Here is a 25804-nt window from a genome sequence, read left to right on the forward strand (position 1 = left end):
AGTTGAAGGCAGGATTTTATCTTCACTAGAACTATGTGATGGTCACTCCTACCTATACTGTTGTGGACAGATGTATCTGCAACAGGTAGATTGGTGGTGACCAGATCTAATAGGGTTTCCCCCTTTTTGATTACCACCTACTACAGGCCCAGTCTGGCAGATATGTCTTTCAGGACTTGGCTGGTTTGGTCAGTGGTGGTGCAACTGAACCACTGTTGGTGATGAAAATTGAAGTCCCCCACCCAGAGTACGTTCTGTGCCTTTGCCACCCTCAGTACTTCTTCCAATTAGTGTACAACATGGATATCATGATGAATATGATGTATTCTGAGAAAGAATACATCATATTCTGTAGAAGGAAATATAAGCTAAATGGTGACAAGCAGAGACTGGAGACTGAATCACTGTCCTTTTGATCTATGCCACAGTACCACAGTAGGTGGTACATTTATCCATAGACCCATTAAAGGAACTCCACCTTTTCCATCCCTGTATCAGTGGAAACTTTGAAAGATGGAGAGGCAACAACCATAATCTAGCTTTGACTGATGAACATACAAAAAGGAACAATAACTACTGTAGCTATTGAGACTGGCGATTCACATCTTATCCCAGGACATTTATAGCCATCAGAGTAAGGATATTGCCCCCAACCCAATTAATTTATGCTTAATTCAAAACCTAATATATTCCTAAACCAAGTTCCATTTTGTATTTTTTGAGTCATGGATTTGAATATTCCACAATCTTTTTAAAATCACAGTTGTAATAAGGATAATAATCAAATTGAAAGCAGAGCAAAGTGGAAAAATTGGATAAGGCCTGGTTTCAGGCACAAATTTGGTGACCCGATTGCCACACATGCCTGAGTTAGGAGACTCATCATATTTCGAGTCTCAGGGTTCATCTTAATGGGCCTGAACTTCTTTGGAGTGGCAATCAGAGTGGATTGCCACTCCACTCCTAGTTTCTTACCTGGAAATCCAGCCGCTCCTTTCTTGCCCGACCTTCTGACTCAGGCCAGGCGAGAACTGTCTAGTGCAGCGTGTTCCTGAGGCCTTGTGTTGAGGGCTAGAGGGAAGTCCCATGCGGTGTAGGGGATGGCAGTACTATAGTTACCCAGAAGCTAGAAGTGGTTTTAATTCTTCTAGCTTTTTTGGGGTAACTATTGCTGTAACATAATCAGAACCATCCGAAGTTTGCAATTTAAATTCCATTTGGGGTACCCTCCACTTGTACACTGGTTACTGGTAGTTGTATAACCTGACCTTTAATGAGTTATGTACTGCATGATTCACCTTCAGCCCCCTCTTAAGAGAACGCCCAGATGAGATGACAATTGAAATCCAGACTGGAAGAGTTTCATACCAAGTGCAAAGGAAGGGTGACAGAGACACAGTGAGCATTTCATTAATATATGTTAGCTACAAAGAACATCTGCCCTATTCCCTTAATTGTGTTTCAGGGTGTCTCCTTTCCGGACTGAAATAGTACAAGTTTCTCTAGTAAGTCCTCATAAATCAGACTCAACACTAGGTATCAGCTGCATAGTTCTCTGCATAGTACAGTTTGACCACCAGTTCCTCTCACTTGTATTCGACTCTTGTATAGTTATCTATACAATGTTATACAGTTCAACATTCAGTTAGCCCTGTTGATTGCTGCTATTTTGTGCTTGGCATGTTAGCTGAGTCTCATCTCAGTGATGACACAGTCAGGCGCTACATTTACCTACAGTGACTCTACATCACTTAGGTTTTCCCAATTCATATTTGGTTCATTGAAGGCTCTGATGAATAAACTTTCCTGTCCTCAGCTTTATTAATTTGCTACAGAACAAACCGTCCTCCTCTCTGTGTTGACCCGATGCCTTGTAGCATGCCTCTTATATTAACTTGGAATTTATTTTTTGCATTTGAGATGTTTAACCAAAGTAGTTCATTACATAGCTTATTTCCTCCCACTGAATCAACATCAGTTACCTCCCAGTTATCCTTTACATATATGACTAAACCCCTTCCTTTACTGACCATTTTTTTCCATTTTAAGCGCTCCATGCTCCTGATTTTCATTTATTTTATATTTGCAAATAGAAATGTTTCTGATATTCCCACAACATTTTAACTCCCCACTGTCATCATTACATTCAATTCTGTCATCTTATTTTTAATGCTCCTAGTGTTCATATACAAATATATTGTTGCATATTTTCCTCCTCTCATGTTCCCCAGCAATTGCTTTCTTTCTGATTTATAGTAATTGTGTGTTTCACTGAACTTTTATGCCCATGCCCACCTGTTGGCTACTTTGGGCAAAAGTAGGCCAACCAAAATCAGGCATTAGGCAAATAAATCAAGTATTCCAACATGATCTGAGTATCCGATATCGATACTAACATTCGAAAAATAGTTAAACTAGCACAAGACTAGATAAGCTAAATGATCTTTGGTTTTTCCCATATCCTTAAGAGGCGTCAGCAGATTACATTACAAGATAAAAGCTATGTACAGCTTACTTGCATTGATTATTGAAATTACCTGTGAATGGCTGCTGGCCCTTGACATCAACATCAGCAATTGGATTTGGAGTGATGAAAAGTTTACTGGTGGTGGAGGATGATACCTCGGGTTCTAGCATGTACATTGAAAAAATAAAAACATTTCTTTCATTGAGAAAATTAGCTAACATTGCAAATAGAATAATAGAAGGGAAATTGTAGTATGTGGTACAGCCAACTTGCTTCACCACTCAAAACAAATTTCAAGGAAAAAAGTGAGCATTGATTGTGTATTATCTAAGCAGCAAAAATAAAAGATGTATGAACCACCTAAGGCTTGGGGGGTTTATTTAGGTTCAGCCAGTGAAAATTCACTGACTAAAATGAGCATTTCTTCCAATAAACCTATATTCTAACTGCCACCAAGTACAATAACTGCACATAAATATAATACCATATGGTCAAATAATCATGCTGCTAATCCAATAAATCTACTCCATTGACTAAACTGGTATTCTACCTTTACTCATGGAATGCTCTGAAATACTTTTTTTATCACAGCTGTTCAATGGTGATTTTTTTCCAGGTTCTATAATGGACCTCCTCTCCTAGCTGGTTCAGGTTTTCCTCTGAGTAATATTTTTCCTACCTAAGTCAATGTTCAAGGTTTTCTGAAGCTGATCTTCCAGAGCCCTGGACATATTGGAAAGTTTCCACTGGTAGGTTTTCTCCTAGAGCAACACTTCATATTTTACCAACAGTGAAAACTTCTCTCATGCGCTTCACTATTCTGGATAATGCTCAACAGTTGATCCAACACCTTAGGTGACAGTAAATCCTCATTTTCCAATCCCTACTACATTTCCAGCTACAGGGCAAGCTAATTTCCCAACAAGCCCTGTACAACCACAACTCGCTGCTTTCCCCAATGGTCACTTTAAACCCTAGTCCATGCTAATGTTTTCTGAGGTAAAATTTTATGAAAGAGAAATCCAAATAGTCATTTGGTAGGACGGAACTTGAGTACTGTTGAAAAAAAAGATATGTCAAAGCTTTCCATCTTGCACTCATCAGGACACTTTGCAAGAATACCAGTATAAGGGGAAGATAACAATTTATACTGTGTGAGAAAGGAATGCTGATTGGTTGGCAAGTGGACTCTAAATGGTAGAAGCATTGCTATGGAGAATGCACCAATTGTTGGTGACTGACAGTTAACTGCCAGGCATTGTTTGAAATTTAAACTAGGTAGCTTGACCCTGATTGATCAAGGCATTGCCCTGAGGAATGAGTCAATGATGGCTGTCACTTATTTTGTTCAGCTGAAACAGGCACAATGTGTGTACGTGTTCTTTCTGTCTGCAAAGAACAGGGCCCCGTGTGTTAATATATGTAGCTTCCAGTACATGCAAATGTACCACACAGAGAGCCCGACTGACAATCTTAAATTGGTTGTCTGCATAATTCTTAGCACACTGGGAATTATTTAGAAAATGTTCTCCAATCACAGATTCAGTTCTAATGTTGGACACGTGTGTTTTGAGTTTTGCATTCAATGGCGGGTTGGGTACGGGCTGTATCTTGCCCACTACGAACAGCGGCTGGGACATGCTGGTTGATACAATCCGCCAGTCTTTGGGATGTACGGCCTACATACCTAGCATCACACTGGCACTGAAATTCATACACCAAATTACTCACCTTGTGTGATAGGCAAAACATCTTTTTGGCTTGATGGCAGCATTGTGTTAGTGGCAATACCACTTGTGTTGCTACTGCATAGTAGTAGCGTGAAACAGCTAGCTTAATCTGTTGCTCAAATTTTTGAGATACCTTGCCCTTCCAGGGTAATCTGAGGTGGACTGGGCACTTTTCAGGACTGAAAGTGATGGCCATTGGCCCGTTCATGAGTTTGCGTGATATATAGTGCGAAATGACCTGGTCAGTGTGGCTATTATCCCACAAGATACATTTGATGCGCCCTATTTCAGCATCAAGCTTGCATGGTGGGCAAATATCTCAGGCCCTATTTACGTGGTTGCCGATAAGACCAATCGTTTAGCGCATGGAACTGTAAGAATCCCAATGCATATGTTAACCAGTGATGGTAGGCTTTTGGCAGGCCGTGGAAGAGAACACCCTGGAAGATTTATCAACTAGTACGCCAAGGAACGGGAGTTCATTTGATTGCTTCATTTTAAAGGTGCATTTGAGCGCAGGATGGAGCCCATTAAGACACGTAAGGAAATTATTACATGCAGTTGTGGATTTAAATATAGCGAATGTATCATCTGCATATTGGCCATACAGGACTTGCGTATCAATCGTAATGCTGTGTCCATGTGCTCATTTGACATTGCTAGCCTATTCACCAATGTTCCACTTAAGGAAGCCATGGATATTTATGCTACAGCATTATATCAGGTGATCTAGACCCGCCACCATTGCGTAGATCAGTATTCACTGAACTTATTAACTCGGCAACTTGCACAGTTGAGTTCAGCTTTAATGACATCAAGTTTGCCCAAATTGATGGTGTTGCCATGGGATCCCCTCTGGCCCCAGCTCTCGCAAACATCTTTGTTAGGTTCCATGAGAAACATGTCTTTGATGGAATGGCACCTAACCTCCTAATCCTCGCATACTTCCGATAAGTGGCTGATATGTTCACTATATTTAAATCCCCAGCTACATGTAATAATCTCCTTACATGTCTTAATGGGCTCCATCCTGCACTCAAATTCTCTTTTGAAATGAAGCAGTCAGATGAACTCCCCTTCCTTGACATACTAGTTGAGAAATCATCCAGGGGTTTCTCTACTACGCTCTACCACAAGCCTAACTTCAGGTAGAATTACCTTTGGATTATTACAGTTCCACGCGCTAACCGATTGGTCTTACTGACAACCATGTAAATAGGGCCTGAGCCATTTGCTCACCATGCAGCTTGATGCTGAAATAGGGCGCATCAAAGGCATCCTACAGGATAAAGGCTACCTTGATCAGATCATTTTGTGCTGTATATCACACAACTCATGAATAGGCTATGGCCGTCACTTTTGGCCCTGAAAAGTGCTCAGTCTGCCTCAGATTACCCTGGAATGGTAAGGTATCTCACAAATTTGAGCAAAGGTGAAGCTAGCTGTCTCACACTGCTGCTATGCAATAGCAACACAAGTGGTATTTGCCTCTTATAAGATGCTGCCATCAAGCCAAAAAGGCATTCTGCCTACTGCACAAATGAGTAACATGGTATATGAATTTCAGTGCCGGTGTAATGCTAGGTATGTAGGCCATATGTCCCAAAGACAGGCGGATCATATCAAACAGCACATCCCAGCCACTGTTCCTGGTGGGCAAGGTACAGACCATACCCAACCAGCCTGTGCTTGCAAAACTCAAAACACAGTGTCTAACATTAGATGTGATTTTCCGATTGGACAACATTTGTTAAATAATCCTCAGTTTGCTAAGAATTACACTTACAACCAATTTAAGATTGTCAGTCGGACACACACTGTGACGCATTTGCGTGTTCTGGAAGCTACATATATTAATACACAGGATCCTGTTCTTTGCAGACAGTAAGAACATGTACACAGATTATGCCTGTTTCAGCTAAACAAATTAAATGACAGCCATTCACTGACTCATTCCTTAGGGCAATGCCTTGACCAATCAGGGTCAATCTGCCCGGTGTAAATTTCAAACAATGCTTAGTAGTTAATTGTCAGTCACCAACAATTGGTGCATTCTCCTTGGCAACGCCTCTACTATTTAAAGTCCACTTGCCAACCAATCAGCATTCTTTTCTTATATAGTATAAATTGTTTTCCCCTTATATTGACAGTCTTGTGAAGTGTCCTGATGAGTGCAAGATGAAAAGCTTTGACATGTCTCTTTTCTCAGCAATACTAAAAAGAAATACATTACTACTTTTAGAGACAAATGAACTAAAATATTTTAAGATTGTATTCTTGCTGAGATAAAATGCTTAGTCAAATAATTCTCAAAGGGGAAAAATTTTCAGAGATGAATCTAAAGAAAAGTGCCTCTTCGTATTTACTGCAAAAATATCAGCAATTATTTGGAGTTCGAAATTTGAAATTTAATCTGTCCCATTAAGAAAATAGCATTACACTGTGAAGTTGGACGTTTTGTTACTTTGACCATTCTGCATAAGCACAATGCTGCCTTTAAACATACAGCGCCCAAACTTCAGTCACCTCTATTTAACCAGGTTTGGTTTCAGAACCAGGAGGGACAGAGGGAATACTGGGTCCAAATAAATGTGCTGCACTGCAACAAACTTATTATATCCCGACTGTAATAGCTAGTAACCAAACAGTGTGCTTCATGCAAACAAACAATACTTTTCACAGTGAGGACACATTATTCCAACAATACAAATACCATGATTAAAAGGAATGGGTGACAGATTGGTCCAGTAAAGAAAGAAGCAGCAAACTGATATAGTAAAGCAAACTTTTCAAACACATTGATCAATCTTTAAATTAGATAAAGTGTCAAAGTGAAATAAACTGTGATTGTCATGCTACACAATTCTTGCACATGGTCAATTAGACATAATTTATTAACCAAGCAATATGCTTTGCAAAAGTATCTAGATTTACATCTCTTATGTAGTAGTGTCCAGAAAATACAATTCCATTCATTGTGTAGCATTCTAGTTTGTCAGGATATAGAAGCCTTGTAATGAATGATATGGATGACAAGTGAATATGTGCATAAAAAACAGAATGTGCTCTGAAGTGCATATGATGACTGGAATGAACAAATGCAGGTCATGCTTTAGCTATTGTTAATACTACCTGTGAATTTCTGGTTGTCCACAACGTTAAGTTCAGAAGTGAAGATAAATGAACTTTTGGAGGAAGGTATCTTAAACTCTGCAATGCATCAAGTAACAAATAGAGCTCTGTGATTTATATTATTAATTGACTATTGCACCTGTGGTAGAACACAACAGTCAGAGTCTGAACGTTTTTGTTCAACAACAAAAAGAGAACTCATCAAGAATATTGGAACGATGGCTAATTTTTGACTGAATAATATATTTTACACCATGCCAAGGTGAGCTTTGCACTAAGTTTGTTAGCCAAACAATGCACCTGAAGCAGTGCATTGAAAAGACACCATATGTTGTGAAAGTTCAACATTATTCAAAATAGTGCCATTCACGGTTTTAAATTCATAAAACTTATTTTGATGAAGACCACATTACAAATCACATTAATTTGATTTATGTAGCATAACATATTGACTAAGACCCAATTATTGAAGCAATAAGGGATCATTCCCTTTGTCATGAATCAAATGTGGAACTGCAATTATCTCTGAGCAACCTATCAAGCTACGGATTTCAGTCAAAATAGGTATTCAAATGGGTTAATAATTAAAGGAAACATGCAGTTGAAGATTTTGTACAAAACAAAGCAAGAACTTGGAACAAGAATGACGATCTACTCAGTGTAAACAGGCCACAGAAACAGAATGGTTCAATGCACTGTGTAATAGAGAGAGAACAATAATGGCTACTAATGATTGAGCCATTCAGTTATTCTGGCTATTATGTCTCTCATGCTTTCTCCCACTTGTTCTTTCGTACTTAAAGACCTTCAATTGCTTGCTTCTTTTAACCATTGACCATGATTAGCTTTCTATGAACACACTCAATAATCAGAAGTAAAAATACTTTGTGCTAACCAATCGAAATAATGCTTCAAAATATATTTATTTATTCATATAAAGCACATGAGCAAGTAATGCTTTCATGTGACATACTGACATATTAAAACAAGGGACAGGAAAAGATCAGCTGGTCCATTGAGCTTGCTCTTTAAGTCATGGTGAACTTCTGTACACCAGGACCGCCATTTGCTCCCTGCTCCAACCACTCACTAGCCATGCACAGTATTAACCTTGTAATATATTCTGCTCAGTACTCTCAGATAGCTGTAAGCTACCAATCAGGAAACAAGTTTCACGAAAGATCTCAATGTACTTCTATCCGAAATATACTCTGTTCATCAGGAATTCACTTCATGCAAATGCACTAATTAACTTCGTTGCTAGGCATGAGATATTCTGAAGTTAAGGAATCTAATTTCTGATTAGGCAATTTTCTTATCATGGCAATCTGTTCTAATGTAATTCAAACCAAGAAAATGAGAACTGATAATAATGATAGCAGTCACATATATTAAAATGTCTCTTATTGTGAGTACCTTTGGATTGCTTTGGGTCCAAGGCATGAAGTTTAGATGTTTTTAAAGTGCTAACAGGTGAACTGCTGGAGAATGGTACGTCAAATTCTGGAACTTATTCAGGGAATATAAGCAAAACATTTAAGCAATCAACTGGACTATTCTGCACAGTAGCACTTCAGGTACAAGACAAATATTACAGTTTGCAGTATGCCTAATTTACATATCAGCCATGAAAACAAATGCAGTGTAGTGGCCAAGCATGATAAAATATAGTGATCAAGCCAAGCAGCCCTCTGAAGTAACCCACCTACAGCAGTTTAATAGTTTGACAGAAGCATTCTAATTTTACTTCCATGCAAATTTGATATACTTATTAATATGGTTCATGCAAATGTCAGCATTGAATAAGATGTAAAGGCTAATTCTTTCAGAAATTCCAAAACAACAGAACTGATTGTTCTTCAACACACCTTTAAGCAATGTGGCTTTACAAAATTATCCTAATTTATTGCTCTGTATTACTGCATGTTGACTGAGTAATAGACTTGCACACATTATGTGACAACTCTGTCTTTCAAGGGCATGAAAATGCAAAGACTAATTATATTGACAAAATGCTTATGCTGCATTCCAGTGATGCACATGTAATCTGTGAGTAAAGTGCACATCCATGCTATATCATTTCTATGTACTACCTGAAATCTGCTTCTTTTGTGTAGAATCAAATTCATAAATTTTATTTGATGTGGTAAGAAATGAATCGGCAGTGGGCTGAATCTCAGGTTCTGTAATTTAGTCAGAGGAAACGAAAAGAAAATTCTGTTATAAGAACATTAAAATAGGAGCAGGAATAGACCATATAGCCACTTGAGTCTGCTCATCCCTTCAATAAGATCACAGCTGAATGTCTACTCAAAGCCACTTCCCTGCCATATCCCCATTTCTCCTTATTTCAATCCTAGATGGCAAAGCCCTTATCATGAGACTTTGACCCCTAATTCTAGGCTCTGGTCAGGAGAAGCAACATCCACACTGTCAAGCCATCTAAGAATTTTATATGTTTCAAAAAGATCACCTCTCATTCTTCTAAACTCCAGAGAACATGGGCCCATTCTACTCAATCTCTCTTCATAGGACAGCCCTTTCATCCCTGGCATTAATATGATGACCCTTTGTTGCACATCTGCTAAGGTAAGTATATCCTTCCCTAGATAAGGAAACCAAGACTGTACACGATACTCCAAGTGTGGTCTCACCAAAGCCATATAAAATGTGAACTTCATTGCATGTGGGATTTGCAATGCATTTAGCAAAATAATTATATAGTGCTGAACTGACACATCATGATGCAAAATATTTGTAATAATTAATTTTTTTTTTGCATTGTTTGATGACCTAATTTTATTCTAATAGGGAGGTTCTCTCAGTTTCTAAAGCAGTACTCTGATACACATTATTAAATCAGTGAGCGGAATTTTTGACTCCCGTCAGCGGCGGGAATTGTGACAGGCGGGGGCACAAAATTTGGAGTTATTGCAAGAGTCGGTTTCTCACTGTCAGGAAATCAGTTTGGAATTTTGTTATCCTGACTATGATGGCGGGTTTAAGGCTTTCCCGCTGATCTATGTCGGGAACCACATTTGCATCAGTTTCCATCTCATGAATGTTCATTAAAAGGCCAACTCGCCGGAATGACATTCCCCCTCCAAATTAAGTGCCCCACCAACAGATAATCAGAATGGTCAGTTTTGGCATGCACCTGGTGAGCTTCACTTCATCAATGACTTTGAGGCACATAGGCACTGCTTTCACCTACCTCTAAGAGGGTCGCAATGTGAGTGCACGTATCACAGGCAGCTCCAAGGCTGGAAGGGGAGTCAGGCTTACGGGGGAAGTGGGCGGGGGGGGAGGGATTGTGCGGGGAAGGGTTGTCTTGAGAAGGAGGTGGGGTAGTTGCCTGGGGAAGGGGCAGAGTGTCATAGAGGGTGGGGTCAGTGTAGTTGACTGTGGGGCCCTGATGGTAGGAGGGAACAGTCACAGTCAGAGGGAGAAGTGGGATGCGATAGGGTGGCAGGTTCAAGAGTGTGAGTCTGACAGGTGAAGGTATCATCAGGTGGGACAGGGAGGGGGACAAAACAGGTGGCTTGGGTAATGGGAGGGCACAGGATCAGGGTCGGCACGGGGAAGGTAACTGGTGTCGGCTCGGAGGGGAGGAATGGCATATGGAGGTGGATGGTTATAGAATTCAGGCTAACGGGGGTGAGGGGGAATTCAAGAGTGACAGAAGGGAGACAAAAGGTCTACGGTGTTGGGTGTTGGTGGGTGACAGGGGAAAGATAGAAAGTAGTGCAGCACGTCTGGAACGTTACACGCACCATCTTTCCATTTGATGTAAAACTGCGATGCCCCGAAGCAGAAGGAGGATCTTTTTGGGTGGGTGGAGTTCAAGGTCAGCACAATTGTTCAACTAAAGGAACACCCTAATAATCACAAGGAAACTGGATGACAAAAATGCTCAGTTGTGATTTTCACCCCATGGTGAAGACCACACGGCAGCAGGTTCATTCCTGACTCATGGGTCTCATAATCTCGAGATCCCAGCATGGCGTGGAACTGCCGTTCATTCTGTGCCATTTGCCATCGGCTGCACTCAGAGGCAGGGATGAAGGGAGGGGGGGATGTGGATGCCTCCAAGAGGAACAGCTGGTGGAGGGCAGCCAACTTGTGACTCCAAGCCTCCATCTTCCCGGGCGAATAGTCATGGCTGACAAGTGATCATGGTCTTCTATGCTGCCAAAACAATGGTCTCTCTATAGAGTTCCGAGGATAGTGGAGGCAAGCAGAAAAGTGTCTGCATGAGACTTCTTGCACATGGCTCTCATCACCCTGCTCGAAGACCACTGTCTCCATACGCATTCATGTCAGATCAGAAGGAACATCCATCTCTGGTCCTCCAGGACATCCTTTACTTGGGAGGGACGGGGTACGAATGCCATGTTTAGACACAGGCAAGTGAAGGACTTGGCACTGGCCTGCTGGCTTTGAGGTGGAGGAAAACCTGCAAAGGACACGCTCACTAAATTAATCACTTCAATTTGCTCACACATCCACTGGACCATCGACGATGAAGGCCGCAGGCAACACTGTCTTGGTAATGGCTCTCATCCAGGTGAGGAGATGATGGGCCCATCGCCAAGTGGCACAGGGCCATGAGGAGCAAGGCCTGAGCAGCAAGAGGCAGCAAGGCCTCTATATGGTCAAGGAGCTGAAAGGGCCGCAACGGTGAGCATTGGTCCAACCATGGGTGTTTCGCCAGCTGTGCTCTTGTCTAGAGATGAGCAAAAGGCAATGGCGGAGGCGCCCTCCTATGTCCCGGTATATGGTTGCCCACATCTGCGAGCTTCTCCTGTATGAGCTGTGGCTAATGTGGAGCTCCTGGCCTGCAATGAATAAATAGCTACCTGGGTGCCTATTAAAAATGGTGCCAGGACCTTCGACCCAATGAGGTAATGGCGGGGTGGGTGACTTCCTGCCCACCCCTCCATAAAATTTGCAAGCTCCTCACTCATAGATAATTAATGAGCTATAAAAGCAGATCACGTGTTCACCTGCCCCGTCGCCCAACGGGAATCATGCCAACTTCCCTGCCTGCCATTGCACTTAGTCTCCAGAACGGAGGATTCCGTCCAGTATCTTTTTTTATTGCATATAACAACTGCAGTTTATGAAATAAGTCCAATGCGATCTCTATATTTAGAGAAAATTGGACATATTTTAATGGGCAATTCTGTTGGAAAATATATTACATTAATTTACAGTATGGCAAAAAGACGTTATAGCTAAGTTGAGCTCAGCTACTAAGATAGTTACAGAAACCTAATTCCTCCAATTGTTCACTAATTGGGTCGCACATAATACAAAATTAAATTCTCACCACACCAACTTCTTGGTCGCTCAATATAATCTAAGCAAATAAATTGATTCATGTAGAAAATGAAAGAAACAGACACACAAAATAAGCTAAAGGAGATATAAATTTACAAAACAATTCACCCAACTTAAAGATACATAACTTAAAGACGCATCACACGTTAACTTCAAGAACATTAAGGCAATACAAGCAATGTAAAGATAAGAGGAAGACGATAATTATTTTTATTGGCTAAAGCGTATACTTCATGAAACACAATGAATAACTGAATAATACAGATATAATTACTAAAATGAAAGAATTTATGGGGACAAACTGAGACAAGTAAGAAATTAGTCAACAAACAGTGGATTAACACCTTCACAGATAATATATTCAACCTTAGCTGGGATACTTAAACACGAAGAGAGTATATTGACCCACCAAAACAGCTCATTCATCTATGTAAATGATGCTTTCTACTGTAGAGCTCACAACTATGTTCCCCCAATTACTACAACTACTTGTGAATTCTTGCATATCCATGGCATCAGGTTCAGACGTCATATGTAAAGTGATAATATTTGAGATGTTGGAGGATAGTACCCCATACTCTGCAATGTATTTGGAAAATGAAATAAATTCTTTGACCATATGTACTAAGTGACTTTAGCCATAGTAAAAGACCTTTATACTTCCCACATTCAACAAATCTGATTAATTTTTCTGAAGTGGAAACAGATGCAGTGTAATAACCATAGAATAGAGTTTATAAAACTGGTCTTTCATGAAATTTAACTAGTGGACATCCTGGACAAAACCATCATGGTTTGACTTCCAAAAAAGTACAATATAATGATTGAATGATGTGTTTTTTATACAAGTCTACAAATTAAATTCAAAACGGGGTGTGGATCTCATAAGTTTTGAAAATATTACATCTAATTTGCTTTTAATATAAATATAATTTAAACACAAGGCTTTTAGCTCAGTTGAAATAGCCTTTTGTAGTCTAAGTGCTCCTGGATATGACCAGGTATAGCATTTATACTGACACCTCAAACCTTGACAGTTGTGAACGTACTTTGTTATTTCAATAATGAACAGTTTTCACTGCAAGACCATGAGAAAACAATTAGGGAAACTACTCATGAATCAACACAAGTATGTGGTATCTAGGTCAGAGAAAAGGTGAATTAAAATGGCTTGAACTTTTTAAGAATGAAATATCTCACAACCTGAATGTTCAATCATGATTATTGGAGCAAAACAATCAACATTTTTGTGACTGAGAATATTAACTGACCTTATAATAGAAGAAAAATGCTTCGATTCCTTCAAATATTGTTTGATAATGTTCCTGTGAAGCACCTTGGGATCTTTATCATGTCAAAGATGCCATATAAATATAAGATGTAATTGTGGTTTATTGGTGAAAAATATTACTGTATATAATCCCAACAGCAAAATTAAAGTGTGATTGAACAAATTTAATATTGAATTTAATACTTTAGCCTAGTGTCAACCAAAATAGTCAAAATAATCAAATCAACGCCTCAAGTTTGCTTTTTAACCAAAACTCATGCATTGTTACAGCTTCCTCCAATAGCCACAAAACAATGTTTGCACCTGCCATTATTAACTTAATCTAATTCAGTATCAAGGAACACACCCCAGGCTTTTATGAACTATTTCCGATGACATGAAGTTAATAAAATATGGTGCATACCAAGTCCTTAAATAGACTAATGTCTTTCAAATTCCATAGCAGGACTCCACATTGGACCCATTACGTTTCTCTCTATGGATGCTTTCTTCCTGGACTGCCATTCCAGGTCTTTCTCCGCAAACAAGTTAGGGCCCTGAGTCACCATAGCATGTCCTTCAACAGATTTCTTCAAACAATAAATGCAATCTTCCTACTCAATGCTTATAGCATTCTCCGGAATAATTACTGGCCCACTCTCTCAGGATGACACAGCTACTTACTTGTACTACAAGGTTCTCAGGAATCTCATTGCCTCCACGAACATAGAATATGCCAAGTTGACCTTGGTCAAAGGTGTATGCTATAGGTATGAAGTACAAACTTGAATTTCCTCAAACTGAGTTACGCTGCTTTTATTCTTTTATTTAAAAAATGCATTTGTCTGTGGTTTGCAGAGAGAACTGCACAGATTTCAATGTTTCCTAATAGGTTCAGAAATTGTAATGTAAATTTAGGTTTCAATCTGGCCTAGGAGGTAAACTTAAGGTGGACCAGTTTTCAACTCTGTTATTATCTCCTTCAGCTTTAGAAAATGATAATTATGGTAAAACATAACCATTTTGATGTATGGAATTCTAGCATGCACACACTAACCTTGAACTGTTATTCTTGATTTTACATGCAAGCAAAGCATGGCCGGTTATACATCAGATTTACTCAAATTTAATATTCACAAGATAGAAATTAATCACAATTGAATAAACTTGGGGAAAAAGAAAGCCAGTAATTTCTGGCTTGTCCCTTCTGATAGTGATAACCTGGCATATATCTCAATTTCAAAACAGATGACCACTTCCCTACAGGAAGAAACTGAACAATTATTTTACAGGGGCAAATCTGTTTAAAACACACCTTCAACTTTGTAGCTAATATCAGAACCAATGCCATTACAGGATTAGCTAGCAGAGAACTCTTCAGAAATAGATGAGAGTGGGGCATGAATGACAGAGAATGAAAGCAATCTACCCTGGCAGGACGTAAGGAGAGACAGGCAAAGAGGAAATGATGCCTTTTAATCTCAAAGAGGTAGGCAAGTTTCCGAGCCTATTATTTTCAGACATAAAATTTAGATCCTGTTAAATAAAATGAGTTCGGAAGATAAAAGAAGAGCTACCAATTTATGGGGTGGATGCATCAACAAGAATGTGTTACGGGAGGAACAGCAAAGTGAATGGGGGGGGGGGGAAAAGCAAGAGAAAATCCTGTTGTGGGGCAGCAGGACTGGTCAGGGGTGAGGGGGTTGTGGGGTGTGGTATTTGGCCTTACTGGGACCAGGTGGGACAGATGCTGCAATGGATTAATAGGCCTTTCTGATTCAATGCCACGAAAGATTAATTAACATTGTATAATTATGTAACATTGAAATTTACTAAGTTACATTGATTGAAATGGAGCGAAAAAAAAAAAATTCACATACTCAATAAGCAAATATGCCCTTCACACATTTCAATAAAGAACCTTTTTGTGCTGCACAATGCATCATTGGTCAAGGAATAGTAACCACAGAAATACAGTTTAATAATTAAATTTCAGTGAGATACTACCAAATATGCTTGACTTGCCAAATATGTCGCATATTAGTTTATTGATCAAACAGCAAATCCAGCCTACTGAGTAAAACAATGGCAAGAAAATTCCTTGGAGATGATCCTGTCACTTTGATGGAAACGTAGTGAGTTTCCATCACAATTCTGGCAATTCTGATGGAGCAGAAACAGCTCAGAGGAATTTCCTTGCCACTCAGGGGAGAGGCAGTGGCATCGGCTAATGTTTTAGGGAACAAAAACAAAAACAGAATTACCTGGAAAAACTCAGCAGGTCTGGCAGCATCGGCGGAGAAGAAAAGAGTTGACGTTTCGAGTCCTCATGACCCTTTGACAGAACTTGAGTTCGAGTCCAAGAAAGAGTTGAAATATAAGCTGGTTTAAGGTGTGTGTGTGGGGGGCGGAGAGAGAGAGAGAGAGAGAGAGGTGGAGTGGGGGTGTGGTTGTAGGGACAAACAAGCAGTGATAGAAGCAGATCATCAAAAGATGTCAACAACAATGATACAAAAGAACACATAGGTGTTAAAGTTAAAGTTGGTGATATTATCTAAACGAATGTGCTAATTAAGAATGGATGGTAGGGCACTCAAGGTATAGCTCTAGTGGGGGTGGGAAGAGCATAAAAGATGTAAAAAAAAAATAAAATAAACAAATAAATTTTTTTTTTCTTTTTCTCTTTTTATAATGGAAATAGGTGGGAAAAGGAAAATCTATATAATTTATTGGAAAAAAAAGAAAAGGAAGGGGGAAACAGAAAGGGGGTGGGGATGGGGGAGGGAGCTCATGACCTAAAGCTGTTGAATTCAATATTCAGTCTGGATGGCTGTAAAGTGCCTTCTATCTCCTACCCAAAATCCACAAACAGAACTGCCCCGGTAGACCGATCGTCTCAGCTTGCTCCTGCCCCACAGAACTCATTTCTCGTTATCTTGACTCCCTTCTCTCTCCCCTTGTCCAGTCCCTTCCCACCTACATCCGTGATTCCTCTGACACCTTACGTCACATCAACAATTTCCAGTTCCCTGGCCCCAACCGCTTCCTCTTCACCATGGACATCCAATCCCTCTACACCTCCATCCCCCACCAGGATGGTCTGAGGGCCCTTAGCTTCTTCCTTGAACAGAGGCCCGAACAATCCCCATCCACCACTACTCTCTTCCGTCTGGCTGAACTTGTTCTCACGCTGAACAATTTCTCCTTCAACTCCTCTCACTTCCTCCAAATAAAAGGTGTGGCTATGGGTACCCGCGTGGGCCCCAGCTATGCCTGTCTCTTTATGGGGTATGTGGAACATTCCTTGTTCCAGTCCTACTCTGGCCCCCTTCCACAACTCTTTCTCCGGTACATCGATGATTACTTCGGTGCCGCTTCATGCTCTCGTCGGGACTTGGAAAAATTTATTAATTTTGCTTCCAATCTCCACCCCTCCATCATTTTCACGTGGTCCATCTCTGACACTTCCCTTCCCTTCCTTGACCTCTCTGTCTCAGACTGTCCACCAATATCCATTACAAACCCACCGACTTCCACAGCTATCTCGACTACAGCTCCTCACACCCCGCTTCCTGTAAGTACTCCATCCCATTCTCTCAGTTCCTTCGCCTCCGCCGCATCTGTTCCGATGATGCTACCTTCAAAAACAGTTCCTCTGACATGTCCTCCTTCTTCCTTAACCGAGGTTTTCCACCCACGGTCGTTGACAGGGCCCTCAACCGTGTCAGGCCCATCTCCCGCGCATCCGCCCTCACGCCTTCTCCTCCCTCTCAGAAACATGATAGGGTCCCCCTTGTCCTCACTTATCACCCCACCAGCCTCCGCATTCAAAGGATCATCCTCCGCCATTTCCGCCAACTCCAGCATGATGCCACCACCAAACACATCTTCCCTTCACCCCCCCCTATCGGCATTCCGTAGGGATCGCTCCCTCCGGGACACCCTGGTCCACTCCTCCATCACCCCCTACTCCTCAACCCCCTCCTATAGCACCACCCCATGCCCACGCAAAAGATGCAATAGCTGCCCCTTCACTTCCTCTCTCCTCACCGTCCAAGGACCCAAACACTCCTTTCAAGTGAAGCAGCATTTCACTCGCATTTTGCCCAACTTAGTCTACTGCATTCGTTGCTCCCAATGTGGTCTCCTCTACATTGGAGAGACCAAACGTAAACTGGGCGACCGCTTTGCAGAACACCTGCGGTCTGTCCGCAAGAATGACCCAAACCTCCCTGTCGCTTGCCATTTTAACACTCCACCCTGCTCTCTTGCCCACATATCTGTCCTTGGCTTGCTGCATTGTTCCAGTGAAGCCCAACGCAAACTGGAGGAACAACACCTCATCTTCCGACTAGGCACTTTACAGCCATCCGGACTGAATATTGAATTCAACAACTTTAGGTCATGAGCTCCCTCCCCCATCCCCACCCCCTTTCTGTTTCCCCCTTCCTTTTCTTTTTATTCCAATAAATTATATAGATTTTCCTTTTCCCAACTATTTCCATTATAAAAAGAGAAAAAGAAAAAAAAAATATTTATTTATTTTTTTTATTTTTTTTTTAATTTTTTTTTTACATCTTTTATGCTCTTCCCACCCCCACTACAGCTTTACCTTGAGTGCCCTACTATCCATTCTTAATTAGCACATTCGTTTAGATAATATCACCAACTTTAACTTTAACACCTATGTGTTCTTTTGTATTATTGTTGTTGACATCTTTTGATGATCTGCTTCTATCACTGCTTGTTTGTCCCTACAACCACACCCCCACTCCACCTCTCTATCTCTCTCTCTCTCTCTCCGCCCCCCCACACACACACCTTAAACCAGCTTATATTTCAACTCTTTCTTGGACTCGAACTCAAGTTCTGTTGAAGGGTCATGAGGACTCGAAACGTCAATTCTTTTCTTCTCCGCCGATGCTGCCAGACCTGCTGAGTTTTTCCAGGTAATTCTGTTTTTGTTTTTGTTTTGGATTTCCAGCATCCGCAGTTTTTTTGTTTTTATCTCAATGTTCTAGGGAGGTGAGTTCAAATCCCACCAGAACAGCTCATAGAATTTAAATTCAATTAAAAATCTGGAATTTTTAAAATCATTGGCCATAAAACTGTTATCAATTGCTGCAAAAACCCATCTGGTCCACTAGGGAAGGAAATCTGCCATTCTTACCCAGTTTGTCCTACAATATTCCTGACCCACAGCAATGTGGTTGACTCTGAAAAGGCCAAGTCACACAGCTGAAAGGCAATTAGGGATGGGCAGCAGATGCTGGCCTTGCCAACGATGCTCACATCCCATGAAAAAATAAAGAAAAAAAAAGTTTCATGCAATAGACCAAAATTAACTAACAATTAACTACATTACTCTTGACTTAAATTCACTGGTACAGAGGAGTAAATATGGAATGAGAGAGAAAAACAATGGATAAGATTCACTGTGTTATCCGAGCAAAAGACTTCTTTAAAATGCAACAATAAAGTCCTGTTCTTGTTAATTCCTGAGATGGCGTTTATTGACAAAGTGAGCTAAGGGATTATGATTGAAGATATTAATGCAAAATATAGTACTTATATACATATTGCACAGTGATAAAATAAGATATATCTATCTCATATCTATTAATGCCACTACCTGTAAATTGTTGGTTATCCATAGTATCTGGTTCAGAAGTTGTGTGTGAATATGAGGCTTTGGAGGATGATTCCTCGCGCGCTGTGTTTTTTTTCCAGATAAAAACAGGCCTTATAACACATCTGAAAACATATCTTCATAGAGGGGACAATGCAGTACACGCAACATCCACAGAAAAGCTTCACATGGCTAAAGGAGCACCATTCATGCAAACAGTAGGCAGACTAAATTGCAGGTAAGAAATTATGTGGCAGCTGCACCAATATACTTCACTAAGCAACAATGCATAACATCCATGCTGCAACACAAATTAAAACATATTGCATAATTTCTGTGATCAAAGCATGTGTGGAAATAGACAGTACACAAAATAATCTGCATGATGCAGGTAACCAGCCAAATAAGACACAGCATTGTCAAATAATGTAGTCCTTCCGAGCAATGATTCATCTCTCATTTAAATAAAGTGTAGTGCCCGTGCAAGATAGGCTTTTATTTATCATTGAATACGTTGCTTATAAATGCTCTACTTGCATGCATTTTGCTGACCAATCAATATATTTTGTAATGACATCCTGATTTACTACCAATTAATTAAGCCATTGACCAGACAATGCACTTTGTGCTGGTGCATGCTGATATGTGACAAATGAATGTATCTTTCAGCGGTGAATAAGCCATAGAACACATTGTATTGATGATGTATGTATTTGAATATAATATGCACAGTGATTATGCTCATTTCAGTATTCACAGTGAAATTGCTTTCCATGCTATATCTGTTCAGCTACCTGTGAACTGTTCCTTGTCCATGACATCAAGTTTGGAAGCCAAGTCTGAACTGGACGAAAATGAACTAGTACTGGAAGAAACCTCAGGTTCTGCAATGTTGTTCACAGAAACAAAAGAAAATGTCTGTGATTGCTAATATTATTTGATGTCATAGTAACTGTGATGATGAACGTATGAACATACGAACAATGACAAACAGGAAAAGACCCTCTGGTCCATCCAGCCTGTTCCATGCATTTGTGGTACTTTGTGTATCACATATATATGCCAATCTCCCAGGAAAGACCCAAGTGAAAACCCCGGACAATGGGGAAACAAAAACACCCAATACCCCCCACCCCCCCGCAATGTGATCAAAAGTAGTCCAGGAGCTCTCCCTAACCCTGAATTCCTTGCAGCACCCACCTTTCATAAGAAGTGGCCTCTGACCCAGCCAGAATCAAATGACAAAAGTACCAATGCAGAACAGATTCATATTTTAATCACTTACTTGGCTAAGTAAAACAAGGTACACCAAAATCTACCACAAATTAAGTTTATTTTTGAGATAATGTTTTTTAATTATGTGCATAAACTTCAGATGAAGGAAAATAGAATTGAAAATGACACCTAAGAGATGGAATCCTCAAAGGCTTCATTCAATTTCAAAATGCACAATAATGCCATCTTAAATAAAACATTTAACATTCTTTGAAAGTATTGAAATATATGTATATTCTATTTAAATACTTTCAAAGTATTTTGTATGTTTTATCTAAGATGGGCCATTGTGCATTTTGAACTTGAATGAAGCCTTTGAGGATTCCATCTCTTAGGTGTCATTTTCAATTCTATTTTCCTTCATCTGAAGTCTATGCACATAATTAAAATACATTATCTCAAAAATAAACTTCATTTGTAGTGGATTTTAGTGGATTTCTCATTTAAATAACATGTAATGCCCATGCAAGATGGGTTTTATTTATCATTGAATACATTGTTTATAAATGCTCTACTTGCATGCATTTTACTGACCGGTCAGTATATTTTGCAATGACATCCTGATTTACCACCACATTAATGAAAGCCATTGACCAGACAATGTACTTTGTGCTTATGCATACTGATATCTGACAAATGGATGTACCTTTCAGTGGTGAATAAGCCATAGAGCATTTAAGCTGTGTCGTTCATTTTTAGATCCATTACCTTCTATTGCCTAATAAGCAACATAACTTATCCAAACACACATATACAATTAAAGGGACCAGGAGGTGAGAAATATGATTTCAAAATATAAACATGAAATAATACACACTCTTCAAGAGTATACTTATTATATCCTAATCGAGATCCAAGAAATAAATCAACATAAATGATTCAGAAATATAATCTATCCACAACCACCAGTAATAAATGGGAACTAATTACCACTAGGTTAGGATGCAGTCCACTAATAGGAAATGAAAATTCGTCCTACGTGTAGTAACTGCTTTTTCATTTTGATGCAGGCATATTGGCTAAGCAATCCTCTTGTTTGAAATAACTAATCTGGATTTAATTTAATGTCCAGGCATTGTGCTTTATAAAAGTATTCCAAATGCAGGTATGATATTTGACATTCACCAAGAGTTGCATTTCTGGTAAAAGCCCAATTAAAGTTGATGCAACATGAATGTTTCTTTAAAATTCTAATGGCCATAAAATTTGCTTTACAAGGGAATCTTCACTAACTTCATATTATATTGCACACCGACTAGCAATGCATTTGAAACCAATTTTTTTTAGAAGCTCCACACATCATTTTCTATGAAAAGGCAGCTTTATGATGCAACAGTTATCAAACTACCTGTGAATATCTGCTTGCCAGAGGCAACAGGTTCAGGAATTGAATTGGCAGATGAGGTGCTGAAGGATCGTATCTCAGATTCTGTAATTCATTTCAGAGAAAGCAAATAAAACTGACATTATGCACACCGTGGTTAAAAACCAAATGCAATATTTTTAGGTAACCATGATATGCCTCATAGCAATGTAATGGACTGAAGCACAAACAAACTATGCAACAACAGTGACAGGAAACAGGTTTCAGGCAATGATGCCACATAGTGAAGCATAGATCTCAACTTAACAATCTAGTAAAGAAGCTAGGAATTATTTATTTTCCAATAGTGGAGAACATAGACACAGTTAACAATGGACATTCATGCATCTCAAGTGCCATACATGCCAATTGGAAAACTACCTAAAGCTGACCAACAGCTCCAACTTCAAACAAGGTAACAACTCAAACATAGCTATGAGTATACACCTATAAAATGTAGAAAGTTCAGTGGAGCTTGGGCTAATCATAGCTAAGCCATAACTTAATGATGCAAGGTTCAAACACAAAGCACATGACATCAAAATACAAAATGTACGTGCATTTAAAATTGTGCAATGTTGGGTATACCCGCAGCTCAAGTTATGGCTCAATGTTGAACATGACTTATCGTAAAGAAGCAAATGGTTGTTGCTGAACCTTCATTTCTCTAACTGTTAGAATTATTATTAAATGGGATATGATGGGTGCTGATGCTATGAATTGTGCTTTCATTGTTGTTTGTAAGGAACTGCTTGTATCTCTGTTCATCAAGAAAGGACCCAAACCTCCATTTGTGAATTTTCTTTTGATTAATTAGTAACTATCCTCCTGCAGGGAGGTGATAACTGGGATCTTTAGGATTGAAATAAAAACAGAAAATGATGGAAAAACTCAGCAGGTCTGGCAGCATCTGTGGAGAGAGAAACAGAATTAACATTTCGAGTCCAAATGACTCTTCTTCAGGGCTGAAGAGAGGTAGAAATGTGATGGAATTTATACTGTTGATGAGAGGAGATGAAGCAGGTGGAACAAAATAAAAGATCAGGGATAGGTGGGAGTTCAGGTGAGATTTGACAAAGATGTCATGCGCAAAAGACAAAGAGAGTGGTAATGATAATGTTAAAGACTAAGGCAGGTGTTAATAGTGGCATAAAAGTCAGATAGTAGAATGTGTTAATAGCAGAACAAGGGTCAGCGCTTTCTGAAAGCAAAACATGAGAACAAGTTACAGACTGGGCCTGTGAGGGGGAGGTGTTGGGAAGGTGGAGCAGAGTACATGGTCTGAAGTTGCTGAACTCAATGTTAAGTCCAGAAGGCTGTAAAGTGCCTAATCAGAAGATGAGGTGCTATTCCTCCAGCTTGCATTGGGCTACAATGAAATACTGTAGCAGGTTGGGGACAGAAATCTGAGCATGGCAGCAAGATGGTGAATTGAAATGTCTGGCAACAGGAAGGTCGAGGCCATGCTTGTGCAGTGACCGAAGGTGTCTCCCAAATGTAGAGAAGACACATTGTGAGCAGCGGATGCAGCAGATTAAATTGAAAGAAGTACAAAGGAGTCACTGTTTCATCTGGAAGGAGTGATAGGGGCCTTGGATGGTGAGGAGGGAGGAGGTGTTTTAGGATTGAAGTGGTTCAAATAGTTTATGCCTGGTGATAGAAATTTGAGACCAAGTCTATAGCAGTTTTGGTTATGCAAAATGTGAAAAAGGCAGGCCTTTGAATACCTACACATAAGTTACTGAACCTATGTAAATTGAATTTGTCCTTATGAGGAAAGATTGTACACTCCAAATTGGTCAAACAAAAAGCCTACAAGTGGATGTAGACTTCAGTAGTTTGGGGACTCAAACATTGGGATAGGTTGTTGCATGTGCCAGACTCTCCGTTGACCAAAAGGTTGTCACTTGGAAAAACGTTATGCAACACTGAGGTGATTTCCCTTGATGTCTTGAGAATTTGTTTTGAAATCATTTCTTTGGTTGCCATTCTGTCATGCAGACATTCTTCTTTCATTTCCATTCATCACAATAAAGAAGAACAGTTCTCCACCTCAAGACCTGGCTCAGACTATTGCTTCTCAGTCATAAGATTGTAGCCCGAAACCCCAATGTAGCATTTGAACACATAATTCTAAGCTGCCACTTCACTACAGCACTGAGGAAATGATGTTGTGTTGCAGGCACCAACCCTTACACCAAAATATTAATCAAAGGCTTCTATTCCATTTCAGTGATTCAGATCAGCATTAAAGATTCCACAGCACTATTTGAAGAATATGTTGGCCTGGTGTCCTCACCAATATTCCTCTCTCAACCAACGCTGTCAAAATATATTAACTGTTTACTTAACTCATTACTGTCCGTGGATTCTTGTCTGCTCCATTTGCCTGCAAAGTGACCATAACTGTATTTCAATGTAATCAATTGTATGTGAAGATCTTTCTAAGAGCCGTGATAATGTGCTATATAAATGTAAGCTCATTCTTTCTTACCATGCATTTTGCACTGGTACTCTGCGCCCTTGTGCACAATTCATACTGAGCCATCCCCATTAGATTCTAGCTGACATTGTTGTACTCCGCCAATTCTAGTTCAAGCAAGCACGCTTTTCCCTCGTTTCTTAGTCCAGGCTGCCCCTCTTCCCTCAGTTTATTCTAGTACTTTCCATCCTCCCTCCATAACGGATGGCGGCATTCTTCTTTTGCTTCCTGATACTTTACTCCTCACCCATCCTCGCTACCAATATCGCTGTTTTAGAGATGGAGCACCACTACATTCTGTTGATAAAAATTCCTGATTTCACAAGATTTCCTGCTAAAGCATACACTAGTGTATAATCTGCTAGAATAGCAAGTGAAAGAAGGAGGTTGGAGTCAGAAGTAACGCTGAAAGGGGAAGACAAAATGATGGTGCATTTCAGCCTGGAATCAGTGGATGTGGTTGCTGCCCTGTAAATCAAAGGTCATCTGTGTAGGCAGTCGACATGCATGCAGGTCTTGTTTAGAATTCCCACTCGAAGACGCTAGTTCTCATCCTGCAATGGCTCCTGGCATTGAATATTGGAAAAAATAGGAAAAATAGGAAGAAAGAATTCTTGCCTCCTTTGTTTTGTTCTAAAATTCAATTGCCGGAAGACAGAATGCCTGTTGGCTTGGTTAGGAAATAAAAACATGATGTCACCAGAAGAATGAAAGCTGGGCTAGTAGAGCTAGTCTAATCTATATTTCAAGAATAACAATGAGCTGCAACCCAAAGACCAAAAACAGAGTTTGCACTGAAAAAAAAGCAATATAGCATTTCATGCTGGATGGAATTTACTTACTTTATGAACTTATATCCACCTGTGCTACACTTTACTGACAAGCCAACATATTTCAAGCAATAGTGAGCACAAATTATTTGTGAGACTGATTCTTAAATGACAAATGACCACAAATTAGATTTGCAAAAGCATTCTCATCTAGACCACATATTACAATTGATTAACCAGGAAATACACCTCAGGCTGCATTAATCAGTCCTTGCTATTTAAATGCTTCAAATGTGGGAAAACATTAGAACATTCTAAAGCAGCATTACTTCATTCATTTTGT

General features: G+C 39.8%; 1 protein-coding gene across 22 annotated transcripts in view; it reads right to left on the reverse strand.

Moving 5' to 3' along the window:
* The window catches only part of LOC121290577 (target of Nesh-SH3-like), a 290979-nt gene that overhangs the window by 138243 nt on the left and 126932 nt on the right, over positions 1–25804 (reverse strand). For 18 of the 22 annotated variants that reach the window (XM_041211152.1, XM_041211169.1, XM_041211161.1 and 15 more), the window contains 7 exons: positions 22195–22275; positions 20366–20455; positions 19575–19655; positions 9423–9512; positions 8746–8838; positions 7330–7407; positions 2538–2630 (listed from right to left, as the gene is read on the reverse strand). In XM_041211152.1, coding sequence (XP_041067086.1) covers positions 2538–2630; positions 7330–7407; positions 8746–8838; positions 9423–9512; positions 19575–19655; positions 20366–20455; positions 22195–22275 — 606 coding nt within the window. The remainder of the gene's footprint in view (positions 1–2537; positions 2631–7329; positions 7408–8745; positions 8839–9422; positions 9513–19574; positions 19656–20365; positions 20456–22194; positions 22276–25804) is intronic. The other 4 variants (XM_041211158.1, XM_041211156.1, XM_041211168.1 and 1 more) reach the window with 4 other exon arrangements.

Source organism: Carcharodon carcharias, chromosome 18 (assembly GCF_017639515.1).
Source record: "Carcharodon carcharias isolate sCarCar2 chromosome 18, sCarCar2.pri, whole genome shotgun sequence".
NCBI lineage: Eukaryota > Metazoa > Chordata > Chondrichthyes > Lamniformes > Lamnidae > Carcharodon > Carcharodon carcharias.